Here is a 14,075-nt window from a genome sequence, read left to right as displayed (position 1 = left end):
AGAGGCTACGAGAGAGGAGACAGGGAACGCGGCCCATCGGTTCAGTGAACGGAGCTAAATGAGGCAGGGGGAAAAGGACTTACCCTTGCCTTCCCATATTTCTTGGCAGGGTGTGGAGAGAAAGAATTTGAAAGTAAGTGCGAGGGAGTCCAGAACACAGACATCATCACCCCAGCCAGGTGCCTGGCTTCGGGGGCCTATTGAGCCACAGGGAACCAGAGCATAGTGTGTGGGGCAAGCACGGGGTTAACCTACCTGGTCACACCCAAGTGGAAAAGGCAAGGAGATAAAGCACAAAAGGAGTGAGTGGTAACATTGAAAATCTGTCTTGTTTAAAGCCCAGCTACTATCATCTATTGATTTATTGATTTTTAATTTTTTTTTTTCAACGTTTATTTATTTTTTTGGAACAGAGAGAGACAGAGCATGAACAGGGGAGGGGCAGAGAGAGAGGGAGACACAGAATCGGAAACAGGCTCCAGGCTCTGAGCCATCAGCCCAGAGCCTGACGCGGGGCTCGAACTCACGGGCCGCGAGATCGTGACCTGGCTGAAGTCGGACGCTTAACCGACAGCGCCACCCAGGCGCCCCGATTTATTGATTTTTAAAAGTTATTTATTTATTTATTTTGAGAGAGAGAGAGAGAGAGAGAGAGAGAGAGAGGAAGTGGGAAGAAGGGCAGACAGAGAAGAGACAGAATCCCAAGCAGGCTCCGTGCTGCCAGCACAGAGCCTGATGCCGGGCTTGAACCCACGAACCACAAGATCCTGACCTGAGCTGAAACTGAGTCGGACGTTCAACCAACCGATCCACCCAGCCGCACCAACTATCATTAATTTTTAATTCCTTAGCCTGAGGCCAACTGGATTTGACCCCCGTGTGAGGTGCAGATGCTTCCTTAGGCTACATGAAAGCCAACTAGTGACATGGGATTTGCTCGGGTCACGGGGAAATACCAGAGGTTGTCGAGCGTTACCATTGACTGTTCCAAAGGGATGACTTCGCTGCGGTGAATCGTCCTAATTGTCTGTGCATTGTTTTTCAGGGACTGTTTCAGACTTCCGTGGGGCTGCAAAAAGAAGAAAAGAAACAAAGGTCAACACCACTTTTCCAGACTTTGGAGCGCTCTCTCTAACCACAGGGGCTCGGGGCAAGGTAGCTATGAGCGGCGTGCAGCCTTCCTTGTATGCTGTGGGCGTGGGGCCCACCGGACGTGGGGCAGTTCCAGGACACCCTATTTCAAGTCACAGGACTGTGAACTCTCAGTGGCCACCAAACCCATCAGCCTGTCCTGAGTGCCTGAGGCTGTGGTCTCTTTCTCACCTCCTCATAATACAGCCACTAGAAAGCCATTTCACAGCAGCGATAGCCCCGTCTCGCAGATGAGAACAGCAAGGCTCAACTGAGAAATTTTTCATTTGACCCACACTTAGAAAGTGTTTAATATACTATCGCGTGACATATTAATGGGCTCATGAATACATTAATGAGCAACTTTACTGCTTCCGTTTTACAGATGAGGAAACTAAGGCACGGAGGAGCGAAACATCTTGTCCAAGTACCCATAATTAGGAAGTGGCTGGGCCAGGATTTAAATCCCAGTCTTCCTCCTGAGCCCAGGTTCCTCATGGCCATGCTCTGCTGTTCCGTTCATGATAGCCATTTAGTCACTGGTCAGCAGGGGAAGTGAGGAAGGGAAGCTTAGGGGCTTGGGTAGCGTCTTTGCCTTCCGTTATCCACCTGTCACTGGCAATGCAAAGCACCAAATGGAAATCCCCCTCCCGTGCCCTCAGTTTCCATTCCCTACACTGCAAGAAAAATGGCACGCATGCGTGCACTTGCACATGTGTTTGGTGGCAGAGGGGTTGATGGGGTGAAAACAGAGCTGGTGCTAAACAGTGAGGGCACCCGCGCCACCAGCAGAGGCCGGGAGCAGGCGCGGGCACCCTGACGCCACCCTGGAAACGTCCATGTGCTCACCGACTTCCGGGCGCCACGGCAATGGCTGCTGGTGGGAAGTCTTGACGTGCACATGAGACACATCTTTAACCAAAGCTTACTTGTGTACGGGAGCGAAGAATAGTACTGACATTTGACACCTGTAGTGATTACAGCATTTAAAACCGGAATGTTCGAACTCACCAGATGGTTGGCTTTTACTTCTAGATCATCTGCAAAGGATAAAAGGTTCGCTTTGGTGGGGGCTTTACTCAGCTGCAAAAGAGGGGAAAAGAACCGCGTCATCAACGTGGGATTTTTAAGCCTTAACGGAATCTGATAGACAACATAGTGAACTATCGTCCATGGCCATAAAGGCTGGAAACTCTTACACAGGAGACTCCGGCTACATTCTTATTTATACATATAAAACCGGATTATTTTTATCCAACCACATCCAGCCATAAGAAGAAATCAAGTGCTGATCCGTGCTATAATGGGGATGGATCTCAAAAACTTTAGGCTACGTGAAAGGGGGCCTTTTAAGGCCATCAGACACAAAAGGTCACATGCCTTAGGATTCCATTCAGATTCCATTCAAATGAAATATTCAGAATAGGTAAATAGATGGGTGGTTACCAGGGCTGGGGGGTGGGGGTGTGTGGAATGGGGCACAATTGTGTAATGGGAATGGGGCTTTCTTTTGGAGTGACGGAGATGTTTTGGAGCTGGGTGGAAATGGTAGTTGTGTAACACTGTGATTATACTATATACTAATGAATTATTCACCTTAAAAGAGTTCATTTGTGTTATATAAATTTCATCTCAGCTTAAAAAAAAAAAACGCCCAAATTAAAAACAAACAAACAAAAGAAAAACAGAAAAACAAAACAAAACCAACCCACGGGTATCTGCTGTGATTTTCCCCAAAAGATCAAGCATGAACTCATGGTCTCACCTCAGCCAAGTAGATGTTATAATTTATGGCGTCTATTCCTGAAAAGCTGAAATCCATAAGGTTTTTTCTTCCTGCTTCATCCAGCAGAACGATATTGTCAATATTTACTTTCATATTTTGAAAGTCATTGCTTATGTTTCCAGCATGCTGCATGATAAAAAGAAAAGTTATAAATAAGTCCATTCTTCAAGATAGTCACATACTTAGAGCTTTAAAAGAGCAGTAAAATGACAAGGGACAAAATACACAGACATGCCCCTGACTGACATTTCTTCCCGGTAACCTTCTCTTCCCTTCCACCCCTTCCCCGGCTCCTTCCTTATGCCCCACACCACGCACTATGTGAGGAGGTCGGAGGCAAATCAAAATAATATTCCATCTCCACCCTCAAAGTCCTCAAAGGAAGAGGCAGTGTCATAATAAAGCCACATGAACTGCATCAGGACACCAGGCGCAGGAGACAGTCTTCAAATGTAGGGGACAGGAGAGGACACCAGAGAGGAGGTGGCTTCTGAATGAATCTTGGCAAATACAGATGCTGAAAGGGGCCAGGCAGGCTGCATCCCAGGGGAAGGAGGCAGCACACACTGGACTTGGGTGGTGGGGGACACTTGAGATCATGGGGACACGGTTGATGACTTGGGGTTGTCCTAAGCGGCAGTCAGTAGTTTTAGGCAGCGTGTAGTGCCTGAGTGTCCCTAGTGCTCTGTCTCTGGTCCACAGAGAAAATGAAACATGGCATGATGTCAGATGAGTAGAGGGTATCTAGTTAGGGCTAGATATTTTATTTATGTATACATGCAAGGAATATTTAAGAAGGATAATCAATACAATAGAAAATACAATGCAATACAAAATTTTGTATCCAGCTTTTTTTTCTTTTTATTATACATAGAGAGAGCACAAGTGAGGGAGAGGGGCAAAGAGAGGGAGAGGGAAAGAGAGAGAGAGAATATCTTAAAAAAATTTTTTTTAATGTTTATTTTTGAGAGAGAGAGAGAGAGAGAGAGAGAAAGACAGAGTGTGAGCAGGGTAGGGGCAGAGAGAGGGAGACAGAATCCGAAGCAGGATCCAGGCTCTGAGCTGTCAGCACAGAGCCCGACGCAGGGCTCGAATTCACGAGCTGTGAGATCATGACCTGAGCTGAAGTCAGATGCTCGGCTGACTGAGCCACCCAGGCGCCCCGAGAGAGAGAGAGAATATCTTAAGCAGACATCATGCTTAGCACAGAACCTGACTCCGGGCTCCATCCCATGACCCTGGGATCATGACCTGAGCCGATATCAAGAGCCAGATGCTCAACCACTGAGCCACCCAGGTGCCCCTGTATTCAGCTTTTAATAAACTTCTTCATATCTGAAAACTGCCAGGCCATCATGGTTTCATGGTGCTTCTGGAAGCCTTCTGTGATGCCTCAGTGGCAAGCTGTGGTGTTTGGGGAATCACCTCTTTCCTCGGTATCTCTTGGTATCTGCTTCCATTTGGAAGGCCAGAAGAAAGAAGTCTCCTTAAGTTCTTTCCTACAAGAAGGCCAGAAGGCCTCCAGATGTGGGGAGGCGGACAGTGCAGGCTGAAGGCATCCTAGGCCTGGGCAGCTGAAACTCTCTCGCTCTTTCTTCTGTCAAGTGTGCTGTGGAGTAGCCTCTCCTCAGAGTCTTAAGGCTCAAGACTAGAGCATGGGCTTAAGTAAAGGAGAAGAGGAAATCATTCCACTCTGTCTGCTTCCATCATTGTGGCCATGCTGTCTTGCTGAGGGCCAGCAGACCTCAGCAGAGTCCACATGGAGTCCGGGGGCCACAGCCGTGAGTCACGAGGGGCCACGACTGTGTGGACCAGAGTTCTCAGTGCCTTGTTCCTTCTTCAGGGACCCGGCAGAAGAGGCTGGCCAGGGTTGGAACGCCAATGTCCCCTGGGTTTGTCCCTCTAAGAGCAGCGACACACAGCAATATAAAATCTTCTTATGTAGTACCCACAGCAAGACCCCTCTTGAGCATTGTGCGGTCGACTAGAGAAACTCATACGTCCATAAAGACAACTGGTTGGGGGTGACGAAAATGTTTTGGAATTTGACAGATGTGAGGTTTGCACGATCTTGTGAGTGTACTAAATGTCACTTTCAAATAGTGAATTTTGGGGAATCTGGGTGGCTCAGTTGGTTAAGTGTCGGACTCTTGGGTTTGGCTCAGGTCATGATCTCATGGTTCGTGGGCTCGAGCCCCACGTCAGGCTCTGCACTGACAGTGTGGGGCCTGCTTGGAATTCTCTCTCTCCTCTCCCTCTGCCCCCACCTCCCATTCGCACTGTATCTCTCTCTCTCAAAATAAACATTAAAAAAAAAAAAAAAGAAAATGGTGAATTTTATCTTATATGAATTTTATCTCCATAAAAAAAAAAATGAAAGGGGCCTCCAGGTGGCTCAGTAAGTTGAGCATTCGACTTCAGCTCAGGTCATGATCTCACGGTTTGGTTCATGAGTTTGAGTCTTGCGTTAGGCTCTGTGCTGACAGCTCAGAGCCTGGAGCTTGCTTCGGATTCTGTGTCTCCCCTTCTCTCTGCCCCTCCCCCACTCATGCTCTGTCTTTGTCTCTCTCCTTCTTTCAAAAACAAACATTAAAAAAACTTTAAAAAAGTATTTCTGAAAAAAATGAAAGATAAATGGATTTAGTAAAGAAATATGTCAATTTCATGATTCGTTCCAAGTCCTTACCTCTTGAATATTGAGATGTTCACTGATATTATAGCTATTCTCTAGCTTAAGTGTGCCATAAATGCCTTTATTTTCTTTGCAATCACTGTGGGAATAAACAGAGAAATCATGATCTAGAAAGGCAGCTGTGGCTGCCTCTGTCCACTGCTAAGGATGGAGAGAAAGGTTCACGGTTTATCTTTGATTTCAATCTGTGAGCAGAGAAGCAGCTTCTAAGTGCCGACGTGGGAGGCGGTCACCAGTGGACCCACCCCCCCCCCCCCCGGGAGCCTCCCATTCCTAACTTCGTTCCCTACTTCGCTAAATGTCCCATCTTTGGAACCGATACAATAAAACTGGTAAATCAGCCTTCTGTCTGTCTCCTTTGTGCCTTTGGAAAAAGCCATGAGTGATAACAAGTTCACAGATTGGGAAGACATCAGTTCTCATAAAAAACAAACAGCAAAGAGCAACACCTGCTAGAAAGAGGTGTGTTACAAAGCGTATCATGGGGTTTAGGATAGTTTCAATCAAACCCCTGCCAGACCATCTGCCTCCATATTTTCATGGTTGAGCTTCACTCTCTTAACATATGGTTGGATGTATATTCTAATGGCAGGATGGATACAGGGAAGGGGGCCACAAATACCCAGATGGTGAGGACACCTAGCTTGACCTCACCTCTCTGTGCTTCTCTAACATGTGCAAAATTCCTCCTCGACTGAACTAAGAAGGGCGGCCTTATTTGATGCATATCCCTGTTGCTGACACAGCCACTTCCTGGGAATGCCTCTTTCATGTTCAGCAGCCAGAGCCCTCTAGAAGAGGGATGCCTGGGAGACGCAACTTTCCCACATCCCTGGGAGATGTGATACTCCTCTCCAGGGAACCCCGAGTAGGCTGGTGGTGTTGGAACAGAAAGCTTAATACACGAACCAGCAGAGGTAAGACTCTGCAGGAGCCAGAGTCACAAAGAGCTGGCAGGCCAGGCCAAGAAGCTTGGTTTTGTCCTTTCAGCCCAGGGATGGTTCAATGGTGTGTAGAATCTCCAATCGCTTGATAATGTCCGCCTGCATGTTGTGGAGAAGGATTCTGAGACTCTCCAGGCTATGGACAAGACCATAGCTGACTACCAATGTCTACCACGAGGGTCAGGTGCAATGGGTGGGCACATGAGCTACTCATTTGCTATCTCTGCTAGAGGAGCTGGGGAGCCTTTGAACCCTATTGAACAGAGAGGACGTGAAACTGCCCAAGATTACCAAGGCCTGCTCCCTGGTGGCAGAGTCAAGACTGGAGCCCAGGCAGCCTGACCGCAGAGCCTTGCCCTTCAGCTGCTTCACGATCAGAGTGTCTGAGATTTGGACCCATTGCTGAGTTCTTGTTATACATGGTATTCACTTGGGGCAGGGTGATTTCTGTACAGGAGTTTTCAGAGGGTCTCATTAATGCATCTTAGGGTCACCTTAAGCAGTGAGGTCTAGTGCCTACTGGACAAAGGGACTTTGAGACATCACCACACCGAAGTCTAGCAGGTTTTCGGGGGAAGGATTCTCTTTCTGGTCTTATTTCTACTCTCTTTGCCAAGACTAGAGAACAGCTTAATTCTGAAACTGGAAAGTCTTATCGAGTCTTATCAAAGACACTTTGAAAGTAAAATTCTCATTCTGGAACAACAACATTTTGGTAGCAAAAAATGCATAATGCAATTATGTATACCTGTAAACTTGTTCAAAAGTGAGATTAATATCCGGTTTGTTAAATACCATGCCAGAGAGATAGTGTTTCCAATTCTCATTTAGTAAATACGGCGTGTCCAAAACCTAGAACAAGTTAAAAAAAAGACTCTTATTTTTTTAAAAAAAGATACTTTTACACTAATATACATGCATGTAATAAAATATTCTGTTAAACATATTTCAGGGATTTTTCAGATCATGGTTTTCCTCATTGATTTCCAACTTAAAACCAGAAAATAAGACTATGATTGGAAAAAACTGACTGACCACTGGGTAACATCAATAAGAATGACTCAAATTGCTTTTTTTTTTTTTTTGGAGAGCACTTCTCTTAGTAAGATAAACTCATAAGAAATTGTCAAAGAATAGACAACTTGATTCAGAATAGCTAATAGAAAGCCATAAAGCAGCTGGCCCACCTTTTCACTACTACTTCTCTATAGATAAAATGAATTAAAACTTTCATACTCTCTCACTTCATATCATATATTTAAGATGGCTAACATATGTAATGTAATATGTTATATATAATAAGATGGGCTCATTAGTGCATGATCACGTACGTGCTTGAGGAACATAAAGGGTGTCAAAATATCTCCTATTTTTAAAGAAGTTCTTTTCAGCAATTTAATACGGCATGGAAGATAATGAAGTCTGGCTTGATGTATCACTATAATTTTTCATTAAGAGGCCAAATGGACAAAATTTGACAAATTGACACTCTCAACTTAATTTTCCTCAACCAGCTGAATAAATAGAACACCATGACAACTTGTTACCTTAGTATCTACTCACCAGATTTCATAACAGATTTGAGGCAAAAAAATATATATATGCAATAAAACAAGAAAACAGAAATATATCTTAAAAAAAATTATTTTTAAATGTTTCTTTTTGAGAGACAGCGGGAGCAGGGGAGGGGCAGAGAGAGAGAGAGGAAGACACAGAATCCAAAGCAGGCTCTAGGCTCTGAGCTGTCAGCACAGAGCCTGATGTAGGGCTTGAACTCATGACCCATGAGCTGAAGTCGGACGCTAAACTGAATGAGCCACCCAGGCACCCCAAAGAGAATATATCTTAAAAAACAGCATCTGGAGAAAAGCACTGAAAAGCCAGAGTGACAAGACCCAAACAAGGGCCAAAATTTCCTCATTAATTAGTGAAGCTGAACAGAGAACAGGTCCCTAGAGTCCACAAGACTTGGTTTCAGAGGGAGAAAGTGAAGCCTGAATTCATGTCCCAACAGCCTCGTCAGACGTCTACCAGGGGCAACACTGGGCCACAAGGTGTGGAATTTTTTGGTGTTTTTCACTACAAATTTAGGGCCTCAAAACCATCTGTGTGGGCAACTGTCATTTGAGAAACTCTTTAAAATGTCAGAAACCTCCTGGGGTACCCCAACTTGGGAATTTTCTCCTCCAGCTTATTACAAACCACATTGATGAAGAGGCCTTAACTCCTGGTGCTGATTTCACCTGACATTTGACAAATAATACCACCATGGGGGCGCCTGGGTGGTTCAACTTTGGCTCAGGTCATGATCTGGCCATTCCTGAGTTCGAGCCCCGAGTCGGGCTCTGTGCTGACAGCTCAGAGTCTGGAGCCTGTTTCAGATTCTGTGTCTTCCTCTCTCTGCTCCTCCCCCACTCACGCTTTGTCTGTCTCTCTCTCAAAAATAAATAAACGTTAAAAAAATTTAAAAAGAAAGAAAATACCACCATATTATTATTTTTTTTTTTGCTCTGACAAAGTGAAGGGATCTTAACTTACTGAATGAAAACCAAACTGCTCATCTTTTTTTGCACCCACAAGATACGGGGAAATCAAAGTTTCTAGTCAAGCATTTCCATAACAGACCCTGAAAGCATACGTACCTGGAATAACTTCCTGTTTTGGTATGGCTCACAGAGCAGTTTTTCCACATTTGCACCAACGACAAAAGTGAGAACCACGATGGTCATCAATATCCAACAAATCAGGAAGCTGACTCCAGCCCCACTGGAAAAAAAGGAAAAACAGACATAAAATTAAGACTTCTACGGTAGATTATTCAATATTTGGGGGTGTCTGGCGCTCAGTCGGTAGAGCATGTGACCCTTGATCTCAGGATCTTGAGTTCGAGCCCCACGTTGGGTGTAGAGATTACTTAAAAAAAAAAAAAAAAAAACTACACTTCCCATATTACCTACCAGTACTTACTAATTCTATGTATGCAACGTAGGAAATGGACCTAGAGTCTTCGCTTTGTACAGGTTAAGTGAGCCGATTGGCTCAGGAGTGGAGACAGACAGCAGTAAGCAAGCACTGTTGACTCTTTGGTCCCAGGCATAGAGTGAGGGAGTCCTTCGACTTAGGTCTCTGGTCTCCCTGCAGCACAGTACTTTGGTGCAGACACAGCCTCCGGGGTCGCTTGAGTGAACCTAGCCTTCCGCAGCACACAGTGAGTGGGGAGGTTCTGAGGCAGGAGAGGTACCACTGGGAGTCCGAAGGGGGCCAGCCTGGTTCGGGGAAGGAGGGCCGTGAGCGGCACAGCTACAGCTCGAGAGGCAGGCCGGGGTGCATGAGAGGGGGTCTGGCTGGTCCAGTAAGGGGAGGCTGCTGAGGGCCTTGACGCACAGGAGGAACACAGCCCAGTTTCTCTCTGAGGAAGAACACTCTAGGCAGAGCCCGAGGATGGGATGGAAAGATGCCCACGTGGACGGGGCTACGGCTGATGAGGCTGTCATCCTGGGGTGGTGGCCCGACGTGGCCGGAGGCAGTGGTGAGAAGTCAGCCGACGGAAAAGACACGGGATGTGCTGAGGACGCTGCACGGGAGGAGGAGGCAAGGAGGGGCCCGGGGTGAAGCCAGGGCTTGTCAGCAGGGAAAGGAGACACTGGGTGCTGAGGAAGGGAAGAGAAGGCGGGATCTGGTCCCGCTGCCGGGAGACGTGGCGGTGGAGACGCTGCGGGCAGTCAGCTGCGTCTGGAGCACACGTAGCTGGGCTGCGGGCCTGCACGAGGCAATCGGCTGCTCAGAAGTGACCACCGGTCCCCGGAGCTGAGACTGGAGAGAGAAGCAGCCCGGGGCCGGGCCTGGGGACTTCGCCATTTGAGGAGCAGGTGGCAGAAGGGCAGCCAGAGGATGAGACCGCTAGGAAGACTCATAAAGTAGGAAGGAAACCAGTAGCGCTGCTGCTGGGGAAACAAAGGCGTGTCTGCAGGAAGAGGGGGCGGGAAGCCGTCCCAAACACTGCAGACAGGGCACACTCCAGGGGATCTGAAGCCAGTCCAATGGCTGGAGGCAAAGAGGCTGCTGCTGACCTGAGGGAAGGGGCGTGGCCTTGCCCAGGACGCGGAGGTGAGGAAACTGGCAGCAAGCATCATTACTTTTGATGTCTGTGAAGGGAAGGAGTGGTGTTGGGAGAGGTTTTCGGTTTTCATGGTGAAAGAGAGGAGAGAAGAGAACACGGGTAAGCATTGAGAAGCAAGTCTTGGAGAGGAGAAGAGACTGAGGACACAGGAGAGGAAAGGGCTCATCCGTGACACCCTTGGGCTGTGCGCAGGGATTGAGATTGGGAAAGGAAGGTGGGATGGGCCCAGAAGAGAGGGATTGCTCTGCACTCGACCCTGCACACGTGTGAATGCAGGTGCACTGGAGTTTTGGTGATGGGAAGTTGTATGATGGCTTTTATTTCCTTTGTGAAGAAGGAGGTAGAGCCAGCTGCTAAGCGAGGGAGGAATAAGGAGATGGATGTATCAGTGTGGAAAAAGCCATTGCTGAGCAGAGGAAGGAGGGAAGGAGGGAAGGAAGGAAGGAAGGAAGGAAGGAAGGAAGGAAGGAAGGGAGGGAAGGAAGAAACTTATAGGGCTGTGAAGGATCCATTTGAGGTGGGGATCATAATTTTGTAGGGATACCAATGTGCCCACTGCATGACTTCTCTCTAGAGTGCTCAGTTACTCTGGTGTAGACACAGACAGAGCAAACTCTTGAATCAGTCTAGGTGGAGTAGCCAGATCATCACTGATGATTGCACCGTCACTGGTGCAAACAGGAAGGACCCTCAGAAGTGTGTACTAGGCTGATGTACTTAGTAACAATGACATCCCTTCCTAAGGGCATGATTCTGCCCAGTGGACACCATTAAGGAACAATTTCGATTATTTGCCTGGTTTGGCTGAAATAAATAACAAGATGTGCCCACTGGAGGGGCCTCTGTCAGCCTGAACTTCTCTGACCTAAAAGGCTTTTGCACGTGAAGAAGGGGAACACGTGGGAAGCATATGCTAGTCACCATGGTTTGAACCGTGTGCATGAGCATGTGTGTATATTAGAGTTATAAAAAAAAATTGGAAAACTTTGATAGAGCATTTCAAAACAACACTGCTAATCTTAAAGAGCTTATGTCCAGCCTTTATTTCTTAAATATGCCTATATCTAGACAAGGAACGCAGCACTGCCAGAGGCCTGTTTTTGTAAGGTCACTCAGATAAGAATGGCCAATGTGTGTTGAAAGTGTTGTAAAGGAAAAGGAGAAGTAAAATAAGAACAAGAAAAATAACGTGTGACAAAGACCGTATGTGGCTGGCCGAAGTGAACATATCTATTATCTGGACCTTTACAGAAACGTGTGCTGACTCCTGCCCGAGCTACACAGCTGTGAGGACCATACGCGATAGTCTTGTGAGCCCTTGTTGAACATCTTAGCGACTTTGGTCAACAATCCAGGGTAGCCAACCTAGTTACATTTCACTGGCCGCAGAATGTCCCACTCCTTGGTGGCTGATGTTTGTGTCATTTCCAATGCCTCACTATTATAACTAAAGCTGCAAAAACATTTCTCTGCTTGTGATACTTTGTCCATAGTTGGGTCCTACTTCTTTAAAACTGATCCCCTAAAATTGAATGACTTGGCCAAGGAGATTACTGTCTCTTTATGGCCCCTGCTACAGCATGACAAAATGCTTTCTGAAATATTTGTAACCACTGAACGGCCACTGGTCATGTAAGGGCACCCATTTTGTGACCCCATGGCTATACTGGGTATTAGTCTTTCTTCAAAGCTCTGGGTAATTGGAGCATGGTTTTCAAGAACTAAAACTAGAAGTTTCAGAGTGGGCTTCAGTACAAGACTGTTTTCTTGCTGCCTTGTTTAGGTGTCCTTACCTCCAGGGAAACCTATGTGCCCCTGAGACAGATGTACATTCCTCACTGTATCCTCTTTGGCCCCCATAATGCCCCCTGGACCCTCAGAAGACACAGGATCAGAGCAGAGCCAGGGGTCTCTGTCTTTCCTCCCCCTAGACCTTCTGGTAGGATCCCCCTGGGAGATAAGGATTCTTGCTTGGTTTCTGAAGAGACCACACTCTTCAACGTCAACGTCAACGGATGGTGTTACTGTTTTTAAGGGCAGGTGGTGTTGTGGTTGCAGCTGAACAAAATATACTTTCTTGTTTCTACAAGTAAATAAATGATTTTTAAGAAATTACAGTCTTCTAATGAGTTGTATCATGCTTTCCCCTTTACAACTCTCGAGTTGTTTACCAGATGTCTCAAGAGATGGAAGCTCCTGCCAAGCAAGATTTCCATGTTGAGCCATGGGTGGCAACAATACAGACCCCACAGCCACCAGTCTGTTTCCTATCGGGTGATAAATCCCCTTGTTCCCAAGCCACACGCTTGCATGTGACTTTGTCTCTTCGGAGATTCCTTCCTCTGCAGAGGTAAAAATTATATCCAAACTGAAGTAATTTTAGCCTCCATCAAATTGCTCATGACTCCCCTGTTTCCGTTCTCTTTGAAACGGGACAGCACATATTTTGGTTTTGTCCCTTAAAAATGTTGAAATAGAATGTTATGAAAAGTGCACATTTTCAGAACAATTTAAGCCCTCCCATCAAGCAGTTAAAAAGATGTGATCTATAGAACCACCATCAAAACACTGACAAAACAGCCAAGTCCCAGGATTAGTAAATCCTGAACATTTAACTCATTTTCTATCTGTAGCTGCATACATTTAAACCAAAAGGAGGGGCAATATACTCTTCCTTGCTGCATGAATTTCTTAAGCGTAGCCATGTGAGCAAATAGGCTTTTCCGTGCACGGAGTTCTGTTCAACTTTGTCTAAATCTGGCAGACTCCTGTGTTGTTAGTTTTAAAGTTATTTGTAAAACTCTTGTGCCTTGATTTATGTGCCTTTCTTGGCTTGTTGTGCTATCCTGGAGCTGAAAGGTTTCAGGGCAAAGCTTTACAATCAGAGCTCATAAGTCTGATTCATTATTGTGGTGACCCAATGTTTGAAAAGGCACGTTAGTGCATGACAGTGGCTTGCAGCTTCCCCCAGCCTGGTACTAGTGACATAAGCAATGACAGCCATGGCTGAGGTGTTGATTCTCCATGGCTCCAAGGACTTGTTCCAAATCTTTACCTTGCTCTCCAAACCCATCACACTCCCTGCTGCCGATTCTTGATGTACTTATTGGAAAAGGAAATATCAGTTTGCAACCCACACAGCTTCCTCTCTGGGGAGCATTCAAAGCTTTAACCTCTGCCTCCTGGTTTATGTTTCTGGCTCCAAGTGCGGTCACACCCAGTTGGTGCCCTCTGCGCTCGTCACACCCTAGTAAAGATTTTTTACGTTTATTTGTTTTTTTTTTTTAAGTTTATTTGTTTTTTGTTAAAGGGTCAATTCTTTAAAAAAATTTTTTTTACTCTTTATTTTTGAGAGACGGAGAGAAAGGCAGAGTGTGAGCGGGGGGAGGGGGAGGAACAGAA

The 14,075-nt window shown here is 46.3% G+C and overlaps 1 protein-coding gene across 11 annotated transcripts in view; it reads right to left on the bottom strand.

Annotated features, from left to right (window-relative positions):
- PROM1 (prominin 1) overlaps window positions 1-14,075 on the bottom strand; it is a 112,256-nt gene that overhangs the window by 11,103 nt on the left and 87,078 nt on the right. For 8 of the 11 annotated variants that reach the window (XR_006296212.1, XM_043572905.1, XM_043572907.1 and 5 more), the window contains 7 exons: window positions 9,196-9,319; window positions 7,302-7,405; window positions 5,604-5,688; window positions 2,897-3,043; window positions 2,143-2,214; window positions 977-1,069; window positions 84-101 (listed from right to left, as the gene is read on the bottom strand). Coding sequence is in view for 10 of the 11 variants with exons in the window: in XM_043572905.1 (XP_043428840.1) it covers window positions 84-101; window positions 977-1,069; window positions 2,143-2,214; window positions 2,897-3,043; window positions 5,604-5,688; window positions 7,302-7,405; window positions 9,196-9,319 (643 nt within the window). In the remaining variant the exon portion in view is untranslated. The remainder of the gene's footprint in view (window positions 1-83; window positions 102-976; window positions 1,070-2,142; window positions 2,215-2,896; window positions 3,044-5,603; window positions 5,689-7,301; window positions 7,406-9,195; window positions 9,320-14,075) is intronic. The other 3 variants (XM_043572914.1, XM_043572909.1, XM_043572911.1) reach the window with 1 other exon arrangement.

The sequence above is a fragment of the Prionailurus bengalensis genome, chromosome B1, assembly GCF_016509475.1.
Source record: "Prionailurus bengalensis isolate Pbe53 chromosome B1, Fcat_Pben_1.1_paternal_pri, whole genome shotgun sequence".
NCBI lineage: Eukaryota > Metazoa > Chordata > Mammalia > Carnivora > Felidae > Prionailurus > Prionailurus bengalensis.
This window is presented reverse-complemented; position numbering and strand designations above follow the sequence as displayed.